Consider the following 17,752-nt stretch of genomic DNA (forward strand, 5'->3'; position numbering starts at 1 on the left):
ATTCTATTCAGCTGTATAGCAGCTCATCTGAACAATTACGCTACTATGATCAATTAATTTCCATTTCCTTCAACAATATTGCTGCTGTCTATGTTTTTGGTTTATTAACAAAAGAGTCAGAGAAATAGAATAAAATAGACATGAATCACTGAGTGACACATGTGGAACATTCAGGATTAAAGGAGGAACTCTCCATGTGCTGTACACATCAGTTTGATAAAAAGATGAATTTATCTCAGTGTGTTTCACCTCCTCCACCAACAAAACTCAACACTTGCTGCTAAACTATATTTTTACTGTAGTATCCCAAAACATTAATTAGGACAAAGATGCAGTGTTTTTTTCATCTAGTACTTTTTTCCCTGTTGATTCTCAAAGTGAGTTACATCCACAGACTCATCTACACATTTATTCACACAAGCACACACACATTGACACACCAGTGCTACACTAACCCTTTGGTTCATGGACAACCCACTCTACCCACTGAAACTCAAATCATCTTTCATTTAAGCGCATTGAAGTATGTCTGTGAAGGTTCTCAGTCATCCAGGTCATGGTAATCCAAAAAAGCGTTGAATAAGGTCAGCTGGACTTGTAGAATTTCTTGAAGACGTTTCTCCACTCATCCGAGTAGCTTCTTCAGTTCTGATAAACTAGTGGGAAGTTGAGGTTTAAATAGGAAGAACTCTGTGGGAGCACCCACCAGAAACTTGCTTGACCAGAAACTGGGGTCAGTCATTTCCATAATGGCTACTTATGGTACTCATTGAAGTACGTCACTTCCTGTTACGCCTGTTTACAAACTGTTCCTGTGTTCGGCGCTTGGTTTGACTGCTGTTTTGGCTTTTGACCACTGAATTTGGTTTACGGACAACGGAGGAGGTGTTGGATCTCTCGGTTAGTCGGTCAGTATTTGGATCAGTTCACACAACCATTCAACATTATTACTATATCTGAAACATGGATTAATGCAGAAAAAGGGATGGACTTTGATCTTGAAGGTTATGAGTTTGTGCACATGGATCGGAGAAATAAAGGCTGAGGAGGAGTTGTAATGTACATGGACAGAAATATTAACTTCAGGGTGTTGGACAGTATGTCAACAGTTGTTGACAATATGGTAGAATGCATAACAATTGTGATCATTAGTTGTATTTACATGACACCAGGTTCAAATATTGAACTGTTCAAGGACTGGAAGGAAATGGAGGAAATATTCCTAAACAAGAGTCATAAAACAACTTTCATCTTTTGAGACCTCAATATTGATCTCCTTAATCCAAACAAAAACACAAAATCACCAATGACTTCATTAACACAACATATAGTATGAACCTGTGTCCCAAAATCACCAGACCCAGTCGTATAACTAACCACTCTGCCACGCTTATTGACAATATTTTCACAAATGACATTGTAAACAATCCAAAAAGTGGACTACTGGTCAGTGACATCAGTGACCATCTACTAGTTTTCACAATATATGACACTGACTACTAGACAAATCTACCTGACACAAAAAAGATTCAGATCAGTAGCATCAATAACAGCATTCAAAAATGATTTAATGGCAGAAACCTGGAATAATGTGTATAATATATGATGAATTCTTAAGTACATTTAAAGTACTATATGATTAATAAGGAAAAAAAATATACAGATCATCAAAGCGTTTGCAAAATGCTTGCAAAAAGAAAACTACACTTTACAGAGAATTTATGAGAAAGAGAACCATGGAAACAGAAACTAAATATAAAAACAAGTTAACTAATATTATAAGAGCAGACAGGAAAGAATACTATAACAAAATATTAGATGACAACAAGAATAACAGTAAACGTATATGGAACATACTAAACACTAATAAAAAACACCTCCAAACAATTTAATTATCCTAACTATTTTATTATCAATAACACAGAAACATATGATATATATTGTGTATACTTGGTTTAAAAACATATATAAAGAGAGGATTCTTACTAGGTACAGAAATGTAGAGGGTGTTTGACTAACACACAGTGATGGGTGTTTTTTGTGTGTGTGTTTTTTCTATTACATATTATACATTATTATTATATATAATATATATTTTGTGTTATCTTTGGTAATGTGTGTATGTTATATATGTGTGCGCACGCGCGCGCGTGTGTGTATGTGTGTGTGTGTGTGTGTGTGCTTATATGTATATTATAAAGACTATTATTATTATACTGTCAGGAAGTGAATAATATATAAATCATTGAGCTATTAAACGGATGGGATAAAATTAGTTCATACTTCCTCCCACACCTTTTCGGACATGCAGAAGATGGACTATTTATACTGTTACTTTATTGTTCATTTATTTATTTTCTCATTTATTGTTATTTATGTTTCGATATGATTATTTTTGTTGTTTGTAAGAAATAACTAACTAGGTTTTTGTTATTATGTAGAGATTTGAACCATGTTTGATATTTAGATATACACAAAGATTAACGTGAAACTTTTATAGATGTTGTTTCTGTTTAGTAACATGTTTAAAACCTCTTTCAACAGATAAACCCCAACCTGTCCTCTCTGTGTCTCCATCATGGCTGAGTCCTGGAGCCTCAGTAACTCTGAGCTGTAAGGTTGAACATCCATCTGCAGGATGGAGGTTTTACTGGTATAAAGCTGTTCCTGATCTATCAAACAACTACACAACCCACAAGTATGAGCTGCTTCCTGGTAGCATCAATGGAACTGAACAAGATTCCTACATCATTGATGGACAGACACACACAGCAGGATATGTGTGTAGAGCTGGAAGAGGAGAGCCAGTGTTTTACACTCATTACAGTCGACTTCAGTTTGTCTGGTCTGGAGGTCAGTCTGTTTCCATCTGTTCTCTCAATGACTAGATGTTATGTCTTTACTTTTATTATCAATCAGTCAGACTTTATTTATAGAGCACTTTTCATACAGAGGATGCAGCACAAAGTGCTTTACATAAAAACAAAAAAACTATAGACTTAAGAGACCACACACACACGCCTGGGGACACACACGTACACAGAGACATGTTTCCAGAGACAAATTTTAAAAACATTGAGGAATTTAAGAGCACTGAGGAAACGCTATCCCACCCTCACCACCTTGAATTTGAATAAACACCAGAGACATATAATAACTACAATAAAACTACAACTATAATAAATAATATTCAATTAAAATGTATACTAAAAAGATAAAATGTTAAATCAATCAATAAAAAAAATAAAATAACCAGATTAAAAGTAATAATAATAATAAATAAATAAAATTCAGAAGTCAAATAATGATAATGGTGACAGTGCACATTTAATGCAAGCATGGTCTTTCCAATTTGCTACCGACAAACTAATTATCTTTTTACTATCACCTTTTCTTCTCAACAAATTAGATACAATGAGAAACACAAAAAGAGTCTTGGGAACTTTTTTAAAATTTATCTTAAATACTTACATGACAGAGACAAAATAAACTGGTACAGGCTGTCTATAAAACACAGGAGGTTATTTGTGTTGTGTTGTGTTGTGTTGTGTTGTGTTGTGTTGTGTTGTGTTGTGTGTTGTGTTGTGTTGTGTTGTGTGGTGTTGTGTTGTGTGGGTGTAAGTTGCGTCTAGATGAAAGTACATGTTTACACAGGAGGAAAAGAGAGAAGGAAAAGTAAACAAATAAATGAAAGAGGAGAAAAGAAAGAACAATATGACTTTAATTCATTAAGGAACGACATGTGTTTGAGTCTTTACTCTTCATCTTTGCTCATGTTACTGCTCTAACTGATCAGATTGTCAGAGTACACATGTAGTTTCTCATTTTACACACTGCTGCTTGGTGCATATCAACTAAAATAAACTGAAATAGTAGAAAAAAATAGTTTGACCAAAACACTGCAGCTTGACATGTTTGCACTCATTTTCAGCAATTAAAAAACAAAGAAAGTAAATAAGTATTTGCATTGTGGCCGTTTTAATATTAATATCACTGTTGTTGCTTTGACTCTTTGTCAGATTTCCATTCACCAGCGTCTCTCACAGTGAATCCTGACAGAGTGCAGCACTTCACCTCTGACTCTGTCTCTCTGAGCTGTGAGGGGAAACTCTACTGAGTGGAGAGTGAGGAGGTTTACTGATGATGGCGTCCTGTCACACTGTTCTACCTGGGGGACAATGACTGGATCAACATGTAAATTATCCAGATCCCAGTCTGATAATGCAGTGTACTGGTGTGAGTCTGGATCAGGAGAGTTCAGCAACGCAGTCAACATCACTGTCCATGGTATGGTATAATAGTTTGTTTATTTTTGCTTGTTTGTAAATTATTAAAACATCACATCACTAGTGTTTATCCTAATATCCAGTTATATGACATGTTACACAATTGTGACACAACAGACAACAATTATTCATAGTTTGTTTTATGCAAACAGATTCTTATCTCTTGGAAATATCTGCTCTTCACTACAACTAAGCAGAATGATACTTGTAGTTGTAAGCTTTACTTAACTCCCATCAATTTCAAACCTTCTCACAGTGAAACTCTTTCTTTATTGTTAAGTCTGTATTAAATTACTATAAGCATAATATTTCTATCACCAAAGTCTTCCTTCAGCCTATTATTTAAAGAAGCTGTAGTCAAGTGGAAACCTGCACCATATATAGTTAGGTCATATGTGAAACATTACAGGGCTTGGGATAAAAACAAAAGTCCTTGGGCAACGGGAGACTTCTTGGAATTGATTTAAGTTTTCTCTTTCAATTGCAACATAGAACCTCTTTCTGAAACTGGCACCAAAAACGCTTTGACTGTTTTACAAATGGAGTCATTGACTGAGTTTTTAAATAAAAACACTGTAGCGTATTAAATACCAAATGTCCATATTTGTTCTGTAGCTCATCGGCCTGTGTTTGACTTCTCATCTGTGACTGCAACAAAACATCCTCATCATCACATTCACACTTTCCAGACACATTATTGGTACTTAGGGTTTGTTTTAGTGTAGGCTTTGGGTGTTCTGACGTTTCTGTGTCACAACAGGTACGACATGACCTAAAGGACGCTGTAATACACTGTTGGTTATCTAGTGTGAAGGGATGAGTTTAAGATTTATACTGAAGTTTGTAATTAAAACACTTTTTTTAAAAGTCTGACTCAACCACTGTTTGGTTGTTTTCCAGATTATTATGGTATCATCCTGGTGAGCCCTGTCCATCCTGTCACTGAGGGAAAATCTGTTTCTCTTGGCTGCAAGTTGAAGACACAAAATGTTCTTTCTACTGTGTTTTTCTATCACAATGACAAACTCATCCAAAATGATACCAGAGAGGAGCTGAACATCTCTGCAGTGTCAAAGTCAGATGAAGGCTTCTACAAGTGTCAGTCCTCAGGAAAACAATCACCACAGAGTTGGATGGCTGTTAAATGTGAGCAGGATGAAAACACTTAATGCATTTCATTTTTTGGAACAAGCAAACACAACGTAGTACTGATGTCAATATTTTCTGTGCTGATGCCTCAACTCATCAAGAACGATACCATTAACAGTATTAACATTTAATGTTTATGTTTCTAACAGCTGCTCCAGGAGCTCAAAGTTCTTCTTTCCCTGTTCCTCTGATTGCTAGACTTCTTTGTGGGGTCATACTCATCGTCCTCCTGCTCTTGTTGTATCGATGGAGACCACGGCCCAAGAGTGAGACCTTTGTCTTCTGAGTCTGTGCTCCAAAGTATATTTACTACATACTCCAGTCTGATCTCATGATTTAAAAATGTCCCGTTTCAGTCAGACAGAATGAAACCCTAAACAACACATATCCCCCCCAGGGTTAGTAACTAATTATTATTATTTAGATTTTTCAGTAACTTTTTGTCACATATGTTTTGATGCTGGTATTTGTTGCTCACGTAACATTTGTCATGACGCCCAAACAAGATTTAAGTCAACACCAAATCAAACCTTGAGCCAGTGGGACGAACACTACTCTGATGTTAACTTTCTTACTTGGTTTTATAGGTGATGCTGACCTCTATGACACGATCAAACACGATACTGCAAATGGTAAAGTATATCAATCTTTACCAATATAAAAGAGTAAACTGTGTGGTTTAAGGAGACTAAATACAAATAATTGATATGAAATTCTGTAAAGAAAAATATGTTTATTTCAGACGGAGAAGATGTTACCTACACTTTCATTAAACTCAAAAACATTGGAAAGAAGCGTGAGTACTCCAGATACATAGAAAATACAAGGAAATAGTTCAGAACAGTTTTTACCTGCAAATGTGAATTCATTGTTTTTTTTCTTTTGTGGTTTCTTCTGATTATCCTAACAGGGACGCATCGTGAACCAGAGGACAGGGTTGTTTATGCTGATGTGAATACAAAAGGAGCAGGTACTGGAAAATTCACTCATTTGCCAGTTCATTAGGGACAGAAAGTTAAAACGAATGCTTTCTAATATAACAGTCCTTCATTCATTTCAGCTTCATAAATGTTATGGTTTCTCAGCATTTGTTTAAAATAAGTCAGCTGTGAAGGTCCTCAGTCAGTGATGGTACCAGATCCAGAAAAGCTGAGACAAGTGCAACTGAACTGTAGTAACTACAGGAAAATATCTGCTTATTAACAGGCACTAATCACATAAGTTTCTAATGAGCAACACCTACAGATGTTCTTATCTAAACCACAGCTTCCCACCAGTCTTAAGGCTGAAGAAGATGCTTGGATGAGTGTAGACATGTCTTCAAAAAAACTCTACAAGTCCAGATTCCCTTGTTTCATCCTTTTGGATAACTGAGAGTTGTTTGTTCAACTGTGTTTCCATCTTGGAGTTGTATTACATTGTACCGACACATGTTTCTATTATTTTGACCTATTGTAGTCAGCGGGCAAAATAACGGAAACACTGGAGGGAGTATTTAGAGCAGGACTCTTAAGTTAGAGTGCACTCATGTTCTCTGGACTCTACAAGAGTCCTTAATGATTTGAGACAGTATGCACTCCTTTGAAATGTGTCGTCCTGTCACTGTGGGTAGTTTATCAGTTCCCTTGTTTAACTGCTACACTACCACTAGAGGTCACCAGAGTTGCAAATGGTCAAATCTTGCACACACCTAGAGCTTTTCAGTTTGTTCCTTGTATATTTCATATTTCTGTCTCAGAGATATTCCATAAAACTGAAGTCGTGCTGTTGCAGATGATGAAAAAAAGTCGTTGAAATTCTTTCATCCACCCTCTCAATACTGTCTCACACAAACCAGGGGGTGGACCATAAGTTGGAGGGTGAACGTAGTGACGACGACTAATTTCACCGTCCAACTGCTATAATTAACACATCTGATGAACAAATCTCTCTTTAGATCCAGCTTCTGATATAAACCCCTATTTGGTTTGTTTCTACATCAACCACCACAAAAAGATGAAGCACAGTAGTTTTGAAAGGGTTTGGCCTGTAAACATTAATTAATTTTATTTCTTTGTGAATTATCTTAACAGGCTCGAGTCGTGAACCACAGGACACTGTTGTTCATGCTGATGTGATGAAAGGACGTCAAGGTACAGTCAGTTGCAACAATTATGCTCGGTAGATTGCAGGCAGCTACTGATCAATTTATAAGTGAGTCATTTCCACCAGTAGTCACCAGAGTTGGAAAAGGGTCAAATCCTACATGCAGGGCCTCATAAGCCCTATTTGCACGGTTCTACCTGGGGATCATGTGAGTCAAAAATTAGTAAAACACTGATTTATGTCTCTGCTACTTTCCACTTCACTCTGTCAAATGGGTAATAAAAAATATATTTTTAAAAATGAAACATGATGTGATGACACCATTGATTCTGGGGGAAGAAATTAAGAACAACCTGCCAGTATTTAAATCAGACCCACGTCTGTAGGTGAGTGGGTCAGCGACATTTTGACTTTGCACCCCAACATCTGTCTGAAAAAAGAGGGAAAAGCAAAGAATCCAACAAATGTCTTAAAAGTAAAAAAACCCTCCACAATTCACAGAGGTGCTGATTCACACTGGTTTAGTATTATCACAGGACCTCTGTGTTACGAGAAGTAGGACAGGTCATTTGTGGTCTAATTTTTACTTTACAGATTATTAACATGGCCGATTCACAAAGGATTATGTTCCCAGGTAAAACTATCCCCGTGTGACTAGGGCTTTAGAGTTTGTTTCATCTGCATCTTTGGCCCTGTGTCGAGATGGTGAAAAAGAAATAGTTTGTTTCTGGATTTTTACTTTAATATTTGTCACTATAGTTGTGAAGAACCTGATTCTATGAGCCTCCCCATCCACCCAGTTGCTCATTATAACAAATCTGGTGAACAAATATACCTTGAGATATGGATGTTCATATATATCCATATCATATATATGATATATGCTCACCACTGCAGTAAAGGTCTGTAAACATGAAAAAAGCTGAAGGTACAGTCAGTTCCAACAAATATGCTCGGTACTGAAATGTGCTGTCATATCACTACATAGTAGTACTCACGTGTCAGTTTATCAGTTTCCTACTACTGCATTACCACCAGATAACAACAGGGTTGGTTTCTGTCTCAAAGATATCACATAACGCCAAACAAAATAGATTTTATGTAGAACGATTTCCTCTGCTTTCGAAATGTTACCTCACATAAACCAAGAGTCACAGTCAACGATGATGGTGCATTATTTAGGTCTTTCTACAAATGATCTGCTGGTTTAAATATGTTACGTATAAGGATTCTTGTATCTTGGATAACCTTGGCTCTGTTTTTGTTGTTGCTTTTGTCCTCCAGGTCTCTGAAGAGAGTGTCATGAATGGAACCAAAGAGAAGCATTCATATAGACTCAGTATAGACTGTCATTTACATTTATTTCACAGTCTGTTTAATGTTTCCTGTAAGACAGTATTTTACCATTATACTATATAGGTGGTCATCATCAACATATTCTAGATTTTAAAAATGTATGATAGTTACTGTATTCTATGTACTTATGATTTCTTTTTTTAAATGTTCTTATTACATTGTCTTTTAGACCATTTTATGCATAGAGTATATACTCACTTGATATTTAACCTTGATAAAGACCCAAGAATCACATGCAATTCTCCGATCGGTAAATCATGTGTCTGCAGTGCAGCCCAGAAAATCATGCTGATACAGTTAAAGGGCTTCAGTTACAAATGAGGGCCAGACATGTGCTCAGTGACTTTGATAGTGGCATGATTGTTAATGTTAGTCAGACTTCACCTGGGCTTTTCACTACAACCAGCTCCAAATGTTGCTTAAAGTGGTGCAAGAAACCTTTTACTGAGACAAAAGAGAGGTCCTACCTGGGCTTTGTATGGTGTTCCTAACTAAATGAGCATGTGTGTGGGTTTAGCTTTGACTTAGTCTGTTTCATAGCACGCATTATTTTTTTGATTGTTGTTTTGATTGTTCATGTATTAAAAAAACGACCAAGAAGATGGAAGAATGGCGGCAAGTTAAACCACGTTAAGCTTTATTTAGCGTTAAGCTGCACTGATACACCTGATCAGTTCAGTTCTGCTATCCAAATATTACAGATGCACAATGTTTTTTTTTTACACAACCTGTATTTAATCATGTTGTTCTCAACAAAATGCTTCCATGAGTCATTTTCATTAAAATATTTCTGTTTTGCATTAAAAAAAATTAAAAAAATAAATCAATTTAAAACCACTTTAATCAGTTTCTGGTGTATTCAGCTTTCATATAGAGGGGGTCGTTCATGAGTCTGAGCTCGTCTTGTGGCTTTCTGTATAAATTCTGTATGGCTACAAACACCAATCACCCACAACATTATGACCAGTGTCAATAGAAGTAAATAACATCGACCATGTTGTGACATTACAATGTTCTGCTGGGAAACCTTTGGATGTTGTTTAGACATGTACCACCCATCTAGACTAGACCAGACCAGGCACCCCCACCCCATAGCACTGACAGTAGCCATCCCCAGCAGGATGTAGCCTGACACAGACAGGCACAAAAACACTTTATGAACAACAATTAAAAAAAAAAAAAAACATGAGCAGCACAAGGTATTGACCTGGCCTCCAAATTCACTAGATCCCAAACTGATCAAGTATCTGTTGGATGATCCACAGAGGCCCCTCCCCTCAACCCATAGGACCCAAAGACCCCCACTAATGACATTCTGTTACCAGACACCACAGGACACCCTCAGAAGACCCATGTTTATTCTATGATGAGTTACAACTTTTTTTGGAGGCACATGGGAGACCTACACAATATTAGAAAGGTGGTCATAATGTTATGCCTGATCGGTGCATTTGCTATTAAAGAGTTTGGTCTGACCACCCAGTCATCGGAAAGAGTGACACTACTGTTGTGTAAGTGCATGCTAAAAAAAAACTTTGTTGTATCTGCCTCATTGCCATGTTCTTTCTGTATTTGACCCATCCTTTTGTTCACATAGTGTGTACACACAGTTTAGGGGTGGGGGGGGGGGTTGTGTCATGACAGATGAGGGTGGAGTTCAAACCTGTGGCCCCAAAGGTGCTTCTCTAACCACTCTGCCACAGATCCCTCAAAAACTCATTCAGTCAGAGCTACTTGTGCGTTCATTTCTCTTTTGCAACTTCATTACTCACTTCCCGTGGCTGAAGTCATGTCCACACTTGAAACCAGAGTTTCACTTCGTGTAAAAACATTATTTGCGATGCGCATGGGCTACTGGCAGCTGTTTGGTGGAATGATTTGAGTGAGTATGACCATTGTGATGTTAACAGAAAAGTGTATCTGTTGAATGTTTCAAATGTTTGACATTTTACGCCACACCGTTTATGATGGCATCAAGAGTTACTGAGCATTGGCAAGACAGCAGCAGTCCACAGGACGATCACATCTACGGCAGGAAGGAAGTTAGAATGCATTTCATAGCGTCTCTAACACTTGGCCTGCACGATACACCAGTTAAAATAAAGCTTGTTGGAATGACCAAGACACAGAAATTGGCTCACATACATGTATTTAATAAATTCAATAACACTATCGTTATCTGGCTTTTGCAGTTAAAACCGAGTTCCTCAAAACATTTTACATTTGCTTCTCGTTTTCTTTAAGGAAATCAATATTGTCTTTAAGCTATACAATTTGAAGTTAAAGCAGGACTAATAACATGGAAAAAATATAGAAAAACACCATCTGTCAGTTTTTAATCGATTGACTTTGATGGATCAAAGTGGGCGTGACTGAGGAAGTGGGCGTGACCGGTCAAGTGTGTGTCGGCCACTGTCAAGGTGGGCGTAACCAACGGTGATTGGATGTTGTGGCATTTCACTTCCCTTGGGGGTAGGAATTCGGGGTGTATGTTAAAGTTTTTTAATTAGGTGAAAACAGCGGAGTCAGGAGTCCCGGGGCAGGAAGTCGGAGTCTATGTGAGAATCTTTTTATCAGATGAAACAGCGGGGTCACGACCCCTGGGTAGGAAGTCGGAATCTATGGGAAAGCCTTTTTATCAACCGCAGTTTCCGGGGGGTCTCTTTCGTGAAACAGCGGAGTCAGGAGTCCCGGAGTAGGAAGTCGGTATCTACGTTAAAGTTTTTTAAATTAGATGAAACAGCGGATTCCCGAGCCCCGAGGCGGGAAGTCGGGGGCTATGTTAAAGTATTTTCATCAGGTAAAAACAGCGGTGTCACGACCCCCGAGGTAGGAAGTCGGGGTCTATGTGAAAGTATTTTCATCAGGTAAAAACAGCGGTGTCGCGTATAAAACCGCTGGTCAGCCGATGTCATACGTGCATTTCATCACGGCCTGAAGACGTCACATCAGTCCTGCCTGAGAGTCTCCAAAGTAGCTAATTATTTTTTTTCTGGGGAGGGTAAGTAATCTCTGTACCTTTATTAGCGGGTGATTCCTTTTACTACACCTAACATAGTTTTTTCCGAACCTGTTTTTCAGAATAAACATATCTTTTCGTGAAAGCATCAAAAATGGATTCTTGTATGTAACATTTTAAGACTTACATGATTTTATACGTGTTTCATTGTTACGGTATAAGGATAACACAGGGCCTTTCTTCCAGACACTGAGAAAGCGGCCTTCTTTTGCCGTGCATATGATGAGGACAGCCAGGGCATCTTATGTAAGCCAGTTATTTCATTCAAATGAAGCTATACATTTTACAGAAATTCACAAGAATTACTCTTGTATTTTTTTTTTGTAGGCACCCCTGAAGTAGTCCCATCCACCCCATCTGTATCAGTTCAGAATGGTTAGTTACTTTCCTTTAAAAAAAAACTGCATGTGTGAATATATTTATGTGTGTGTGTGTGTGTGTGTGTTTCACTAAAGTATTATAACAATAAATTGTTTTCTGGTTATAGTATATCCTTCTCAGACCGTAATCTGGCCAGGGAGCGGACTGTTTGAAGGTAGAAGCACTAACACTCTTCCGCTTTCCTTTGACTGTGTATCCCAGAATGTATGTGATAGATTCTATTGACTTGTATTATACTTTAGCAGGTGACGAAGCAATACTAGACAGCGTTTTGGATTACGAGAACGAGAGTGGACTTCCATCTCAATCTGAAATTAACACAACAGACAGGCCCGAGACACCTCCGACTAACGGTAAGAAGAAGAAAAGAAAAAAAAAAGTATAAATTTTAAATAAATAAGTAAAATAAATCTAAACCCGTCTCTCTCCATTTTGTAGAGTGCAGACCAGAACCCGCTCACAAGGTGGACAAGGCTACTTGTACCAGCGAAGACGGTGTCTACCCGCTACTCGTCATACCCGACACGCCAGAAAAGCAAGGCAGACAACCGGCTAACAGTAAGATTTTTTTTTTAAGAAACTAAATGATTATAAGTAAGCCATGTCACTCATAAAATGATATTTTAACATGATTCTGATAGCTAAAGAAGCTGACACTGACGGAGGACCATCTGGATCCAAAATTAGCATACCAGAAGCACCAGAGAAAGAAGTGACTGACGGTAAGAATAAAATACAAATTTTATACAAACTTAAAATAAATAATAGCTAATCAGCTAAATAAAATAAATACTTCTTTATCTATGCTGTAGACTCCAGGCCATACCCCAGACTGAAGCATTCCACTAGAAGAAGTGGCAGGAGGAATACGAGGAGATCAGCTTCAGGACGTCGGGGTCTATCGAGAGGGAAGGTTGTGAAGAGTTTTTGGAAAATACTGACTTCTGTTTGTGAATTGACCTCAGCTTTGACCAGGTAGAGTCGTGTGTGTTGTAATGATGAATGATCAAGGGGAAAATTCGGTCTCGCAGTCAGCTCTGCTATCTTTACAGTCTATGGTTGAAGTGTTAAGCGATATCCCTCACCCGCAAACTTTACCTCCACTGGTTGAAATACAACAACAATTAGAGGTTTCAAACGAGCCTCAGGCTCGCCACGAACCTTCGGATTTACAGAATTTGGAAAGTATCGATGTAGCCCTTCAGCGTTTAAGAGAAGCTCCGTCCAGTCCTCCAGTCCCGGGATATCTTACGTCCTCCCTCTCAACCCCGCGTCGTTTGTCCGTCTAATGTACCATTACCTTGGCCGACCCAGGTTTTTGCTGGTTGTCAACATCCTTCCTTCCCATTTTGTTTGTAAGAAGTACATTTATTTGGTAAAAAGCAATGCTAGACTGTTTCTTTTCAAAGATCTCCTGCCTTTGCCGCGTAAAAACACCTGCAGATATCGACAAACGAGCAAATCTATAAAGTGGAAATGCTGCTTCTTCTGTGCTCCTGGATTATTGCGGGTAAGCTGAGGAAAAACATTCGCTTAGAGTGAAGAATATGGCTCTGACATTACACTTACTAGACAGCTTCACCGGGTACACTAGTGAAAACAAATACGTTCTGATGTTACAGTCCTGCACTAAATCCTCTTTCATGACTGTTGTAAAGTTCAGTTTATGGTGCAGAAGCATCTGAAAGGTAATAATCCAGTATGTAACTTGTGGTTAAACTAAATTTGTGTCAAAATAATAAAAACATGTAGCTATAAAATTTGAAACACAGAAGTAGACAGGAAACAGGCATCGACTTGTTGACACAAAAGTAACAATCTGATGATTGAGTTCTATCTCAGCACTCTCTGAAAAATCAGGGCAGGTGCTTCGACAAATGCAACATGCAGCATGACCAAGTATTTGTCCCTGCGGTCAAAATCTTGCTCTGGCATTTACTCGACATAAAAGAAAAAGAGACTCAATCATTTCAGTATATGTTTAAGTGTTTTTGAAGGTGTAATTGTGCATTTTGAACATTCAGTCTTGTTTGAATGTTTCTTATTTCCTAGGGGTCGTGGCGGAGGACTCATCAGTGACATATTATCAACTGAGAAACAGCTCAGTGTGTCTGCGTCCTAGAAAACCACCACCGTATATTAGTGTGGTATGGAAGATTGGAGGAAAAATGGTTGTTTCTGATAAAGGAGTCAATCCCATCTTTGCAGGGAAAGTGTTTGCTCCTGGAAACCACTCACTGTGTATTAATGAACTGACGGACACAGGTGCTGCCATCTATGAATTATCTTTAGTTGACCCAGACTTTAATGCAGTAACAGAGAGACACCAAGTCATTGTTGAAGGTAGGTTCTGTGCTGTAATTTGTCTTTACACTGTGCATGGATCTGCCTGACATGTTCCTCCATTTAGGAATTTAGTAGCATGTTTTCTCCAACTAGTCTCAAACCAGAAGCATGAAAAAAATCTGTTAGCACCTTCACCACAATGTTATGCAAAATTAGTTTCATAGCAACTCCAAAACTTTTCGTTCCTTGTATTATTTGTATATTTTTTATATATTAAAAGCTTGTGTTTACAGCTGAAAACCAGTAGAGGGCGACACTTTCATTTATCTTCCTGTTGCAGAACCTGTTCCTGAACCAGAGGTGACGATAACAGTCCTTCACTCCAACCTGTCTGCTGGACTGTGCAGTACCACAGTGAACTGCTCCATCCAGGATGACTGGCTGTGGTCCGTGTGTGATGGAGAGAGCTGCAGAGATGCTCAGAAATCATTCAGCAAGGTCAACATCAGCATCTCTACCGACAACTCCACCGTTTTCTGCAGCGGCGAGAACCACGTCAGCAAAAATAATGCGTCTAAAAGCATACAGATCTGTAAGTACTGTGTTTTTCTTGATCAGCCTTGATCAGCTGTTAAGTGTCCTTATACACACACTATATATATTACTGTTTTTAAGAATCCACTGTTACAGCTGAAAAGAAGAAAACCAAATACCTGTTTTCAATGTGTTTCAGGTTTCTATCAGTCTATCCTTGAGCATAAAGCTCAGACACATGTGTTACCAGTGGTAATAAGACTTGTTGCAGTGTGTTTATGTCTATGTGTATGTACTGCCTGTGTGGTTAAGAAGCTCCATTCACCAGCATGCAACCGCCAACAAGTAAGCGAGTTAAAACTGCTCTTTATGACAACAATATGTGATGCAATATTTATGGGTCACTCCATGTTCTAGTGGTAGGGGGTCACGTTGTTTATAAGGCAACTAAAAATGTATGTATTATTTTACTACCCAGTCTGAACCCTCGTACGAGAACGTAGCAGAGTCGTCATAGAGCTCCACGAAATAAGCAGCCCAAGACAACAGAGGCTGGATCCAAGGTGCTGAATGTGAAGAGGTTGGCGAGAGCGACAGCAGTAAAGACGCAGGCACAACAGCTTATGATGGTTGACAGAGTCTAGACTGAAACATGTACAGGAACAGATACATGGATGGATGGATCATAGATCGAAGTATAGATGAATGGATGAAAAAATGAAAGACTTTGGATGATGATTATGATGATAATGGATGGATGTATAATTGCATATATTTCCCCATCTATGCTATTTCCCCTTCTCTTTCTCGTGTAAAATGTCATTTCTAATGCTTAAAACCTGTAACCATGGACTCAGCTTCACCATTATGTAGTTACCAACCACTGTAAAATATCATGTATGTGAACAACAATACATTTACAACAACAGTATTGATTAAAGGAGGAAACCTGGAGATTTTATATTGTAACTGAACCTCTCACTAAAGCATATTGTGAGAAAGCGAATGTTCATAACATAATGTAAAAGTTGTGTGCAATGATGAGGTTTTTTTTTTTTTTTTAACTTATTATAAACAGCATATCTTAGGATTTGTGGGAACAAACTGGAGTAACCTAAACCCATTCAAGACATGAACTTTTTTTAGAGCAGACATTTTCTTTGTCACAGCAGCAAACACACTGTGGTGCACCCGTGCTGCACCTGCCATGCCAAATGATCTTAACTACTTATCTTGGCTAATGTTTGCTGTGAAAAGAGTTTATTGACGGTCAGCAGGTGGAAGTCAGCTCAGGTATCACTGTTGGATGTGGAGTTCTTCTTCCACCTAGCAGGTTTCCTCAGACCCAGGATGTCTCTGTCTCTGGTTTCCTCCATGACCTCATTCATCTTCTTTGGTGTCTCTGGGTGGGTTTCCTCAGAAACTTGTTCCACCTCCATTAGTGTGGGATCAGGGAAGGCATTAGGGATGGATGCCTCCTGCTCGCAGGCTATTTGTGGACTTGAGTAGCCATTTTTGAATTGCTGAGGATCTATGCATCGGAGTTTTTAAGAACTCTCTCTAGTTCACACTTTGCTTCTTTCTCCCTGTTAATTATAGTCCATCAGATTTAAAACAAGTTCACTTGTATCTGTCTCAGACACACATCCCTGTAAATAAAATAAATAATGATAAATAAATAAATAAAAATGGAATGTTGTCTTCTAAATGTTTTCTCTGCTTTTTTCATTTTCTATTTGGCTGTTGACTAATTGCCTTTATTATCTGATTGACTGATCGCTATGACTGGCTCATGGCATCTTTCACTGCTTAAGGCAGGGCTGGGCAATTAATTTCTACAGGGGGCCACATGAAAAATCTGAAGTGTGTTGGAGGGCCAAACCAAACGATAACTTGAACGTAATTCTGCTCAATATTAATTTTCTCCCATTGTAAAAAGCCTGTGAATGTATATTGTTGATAAGCTGCTACTGGTAATCAGAAACATAAGAATATTCTGTAAATATTTATTTAAGTTTATGAGTTTTGCTGTAGGTTGAAGAGGAAAATGAAACACAATCGATCTGTAGTTTTGGATAAAACGCATTGGAATGTTGGAAAATTTGTCCTCTTTGGAAAACGTCAGTTTACCAAGGAGGGGGATTATAAAATATAGATAAAATAAAACTATAATGTTATAACCCTTTAAGACCTGAATGTTCGTCTGCACACAAAGAGAAGCTTGCTGTATTTGAATTACCGTAATTACCCGATAGACAATATTCAAGTTGCGCTTTCTAGAAAAAACGCTGCCATTACGGTAATGATGACGCACCGCTGCTGTCGGCTGCAGGTTGAAGAGTAACGATCGCGGAGCCCCAGCAAGAGAGACTTGTTTGGAGGAATTTGTTGGTAAAAACAAAGTTAGTTATACCCTTGAGATGTCACAAAGGTCTTCCAGGCAAAAGCACAACTAACCAGTCACAATGAATATTATCAATAGCGCAAACCACTGTGACTTACGGTAATTCAAAATCGGCCGCTTTGACGGATGCCACGACCGTTCAGGCTTTTGAGGGTTAATAGATGGCAAAAGCTGTTTCAAGCTTACTTTTTGAAGAATTAACGAACTAACAGTGCCATGATGTAAATAATACATCATGGCTCAAAATAAAAG

The 17,752-nt window shown here is 38.2% G+C and overlaps 3 protein-coding genes across 3 annotated transcripts in view; all 3 read left to right on the plus strand.

Moving 5' to 3' along the window:
- Positions 1 to 17,752, plus strand: part of LOC125012512 — a 250,334-nt gene that overhangs the window by 144,067 nt on the left and 88,515 nt on the right. The window lies entirely within an intron of this gene.
- LOC124996339 overlaps positions 1 to 17,752 on the plus strand; it is a 148,258-nt gene that overhangs the window by 33,448 nt on the left and 97,058 nt on the right. The gene's annotated exons all lie outside the window — the stretch shown is intronic.
- LOC124996316 lies at positions 12,163 to 16,731 on the plus strand. The gene is made up of 11 exons (XM_047569172.1): positions 12,163 to 12,270; positions 12,383 to 12,430; positions 12,519 to 12,629; positions 12,715 to 12,834; positions 12,918 to 12,998; positions 13,089 to 13,189; positions 13,686 to 13,786; positions 14,329 to 14,619; positions 14,903 to 15,154; positions 15,296 to 15,441; positions 15,575 to 16,731. Exons 7-11 carry the CDS (start codon positions 13,753 to 13,755, stop codon positions 15,611 to 15,613), a joined length of 762 nt encoding a protein of 253 aa, XP_047425128.1. The 5' UTR covers positions 12,163 to 12,270; positions 12,383 to 12,430; positions 12,519 to 12,629; positions 12,715 to 12,834; positions 12,918 to 12,998; positions 13,089 to 13,189; positions 13,686 to 13,752; the 3' UTR covers positions 15,614 to 16,731.

The sequence above is a fragment of the Mugil cephalus genome, chromosome 1, assembly GCF_022458985.1.
Source record: "Mugil cephalus isolate CIBA_MC_2020 chromosome 1, CIBA_Mcephalus_1.1, whole genome shotgun sequence".
Classification (NCBI taxonomy): Eukaryota; Metazoa; Chordata; class Actinopteri; order Mugiliformes; family Mugilidae; genus Mugil; species Mugil cephalus.

What these genes read in the sequence shown, in the direction of transcription:
- LOC124996316 (XM_047569172.1), top strand. Translation starts at nt 13,753, where the DNA reads ATGCTGCTTCTTCTGTGCTCCTGGATTATTGCGG. An exon ending in GTCTAAAAGCATACAGATCT is followed by an intron (nt 15,155 to 15,295) that starts GTAAGTACTGTG and finishes AATGTGTTTCAG; the next exon opens with GTTTCTATCAGTCTATCCTT. An exon ending in CAGCATGCAACCGCCAACAA is followed by an intron (nt 15,442 to 15,574) that starts GTAAGCGAGTTA and finishes TTTACTACCCAG; the next exon opens with TCTGAACCCTCGTACGAGAA.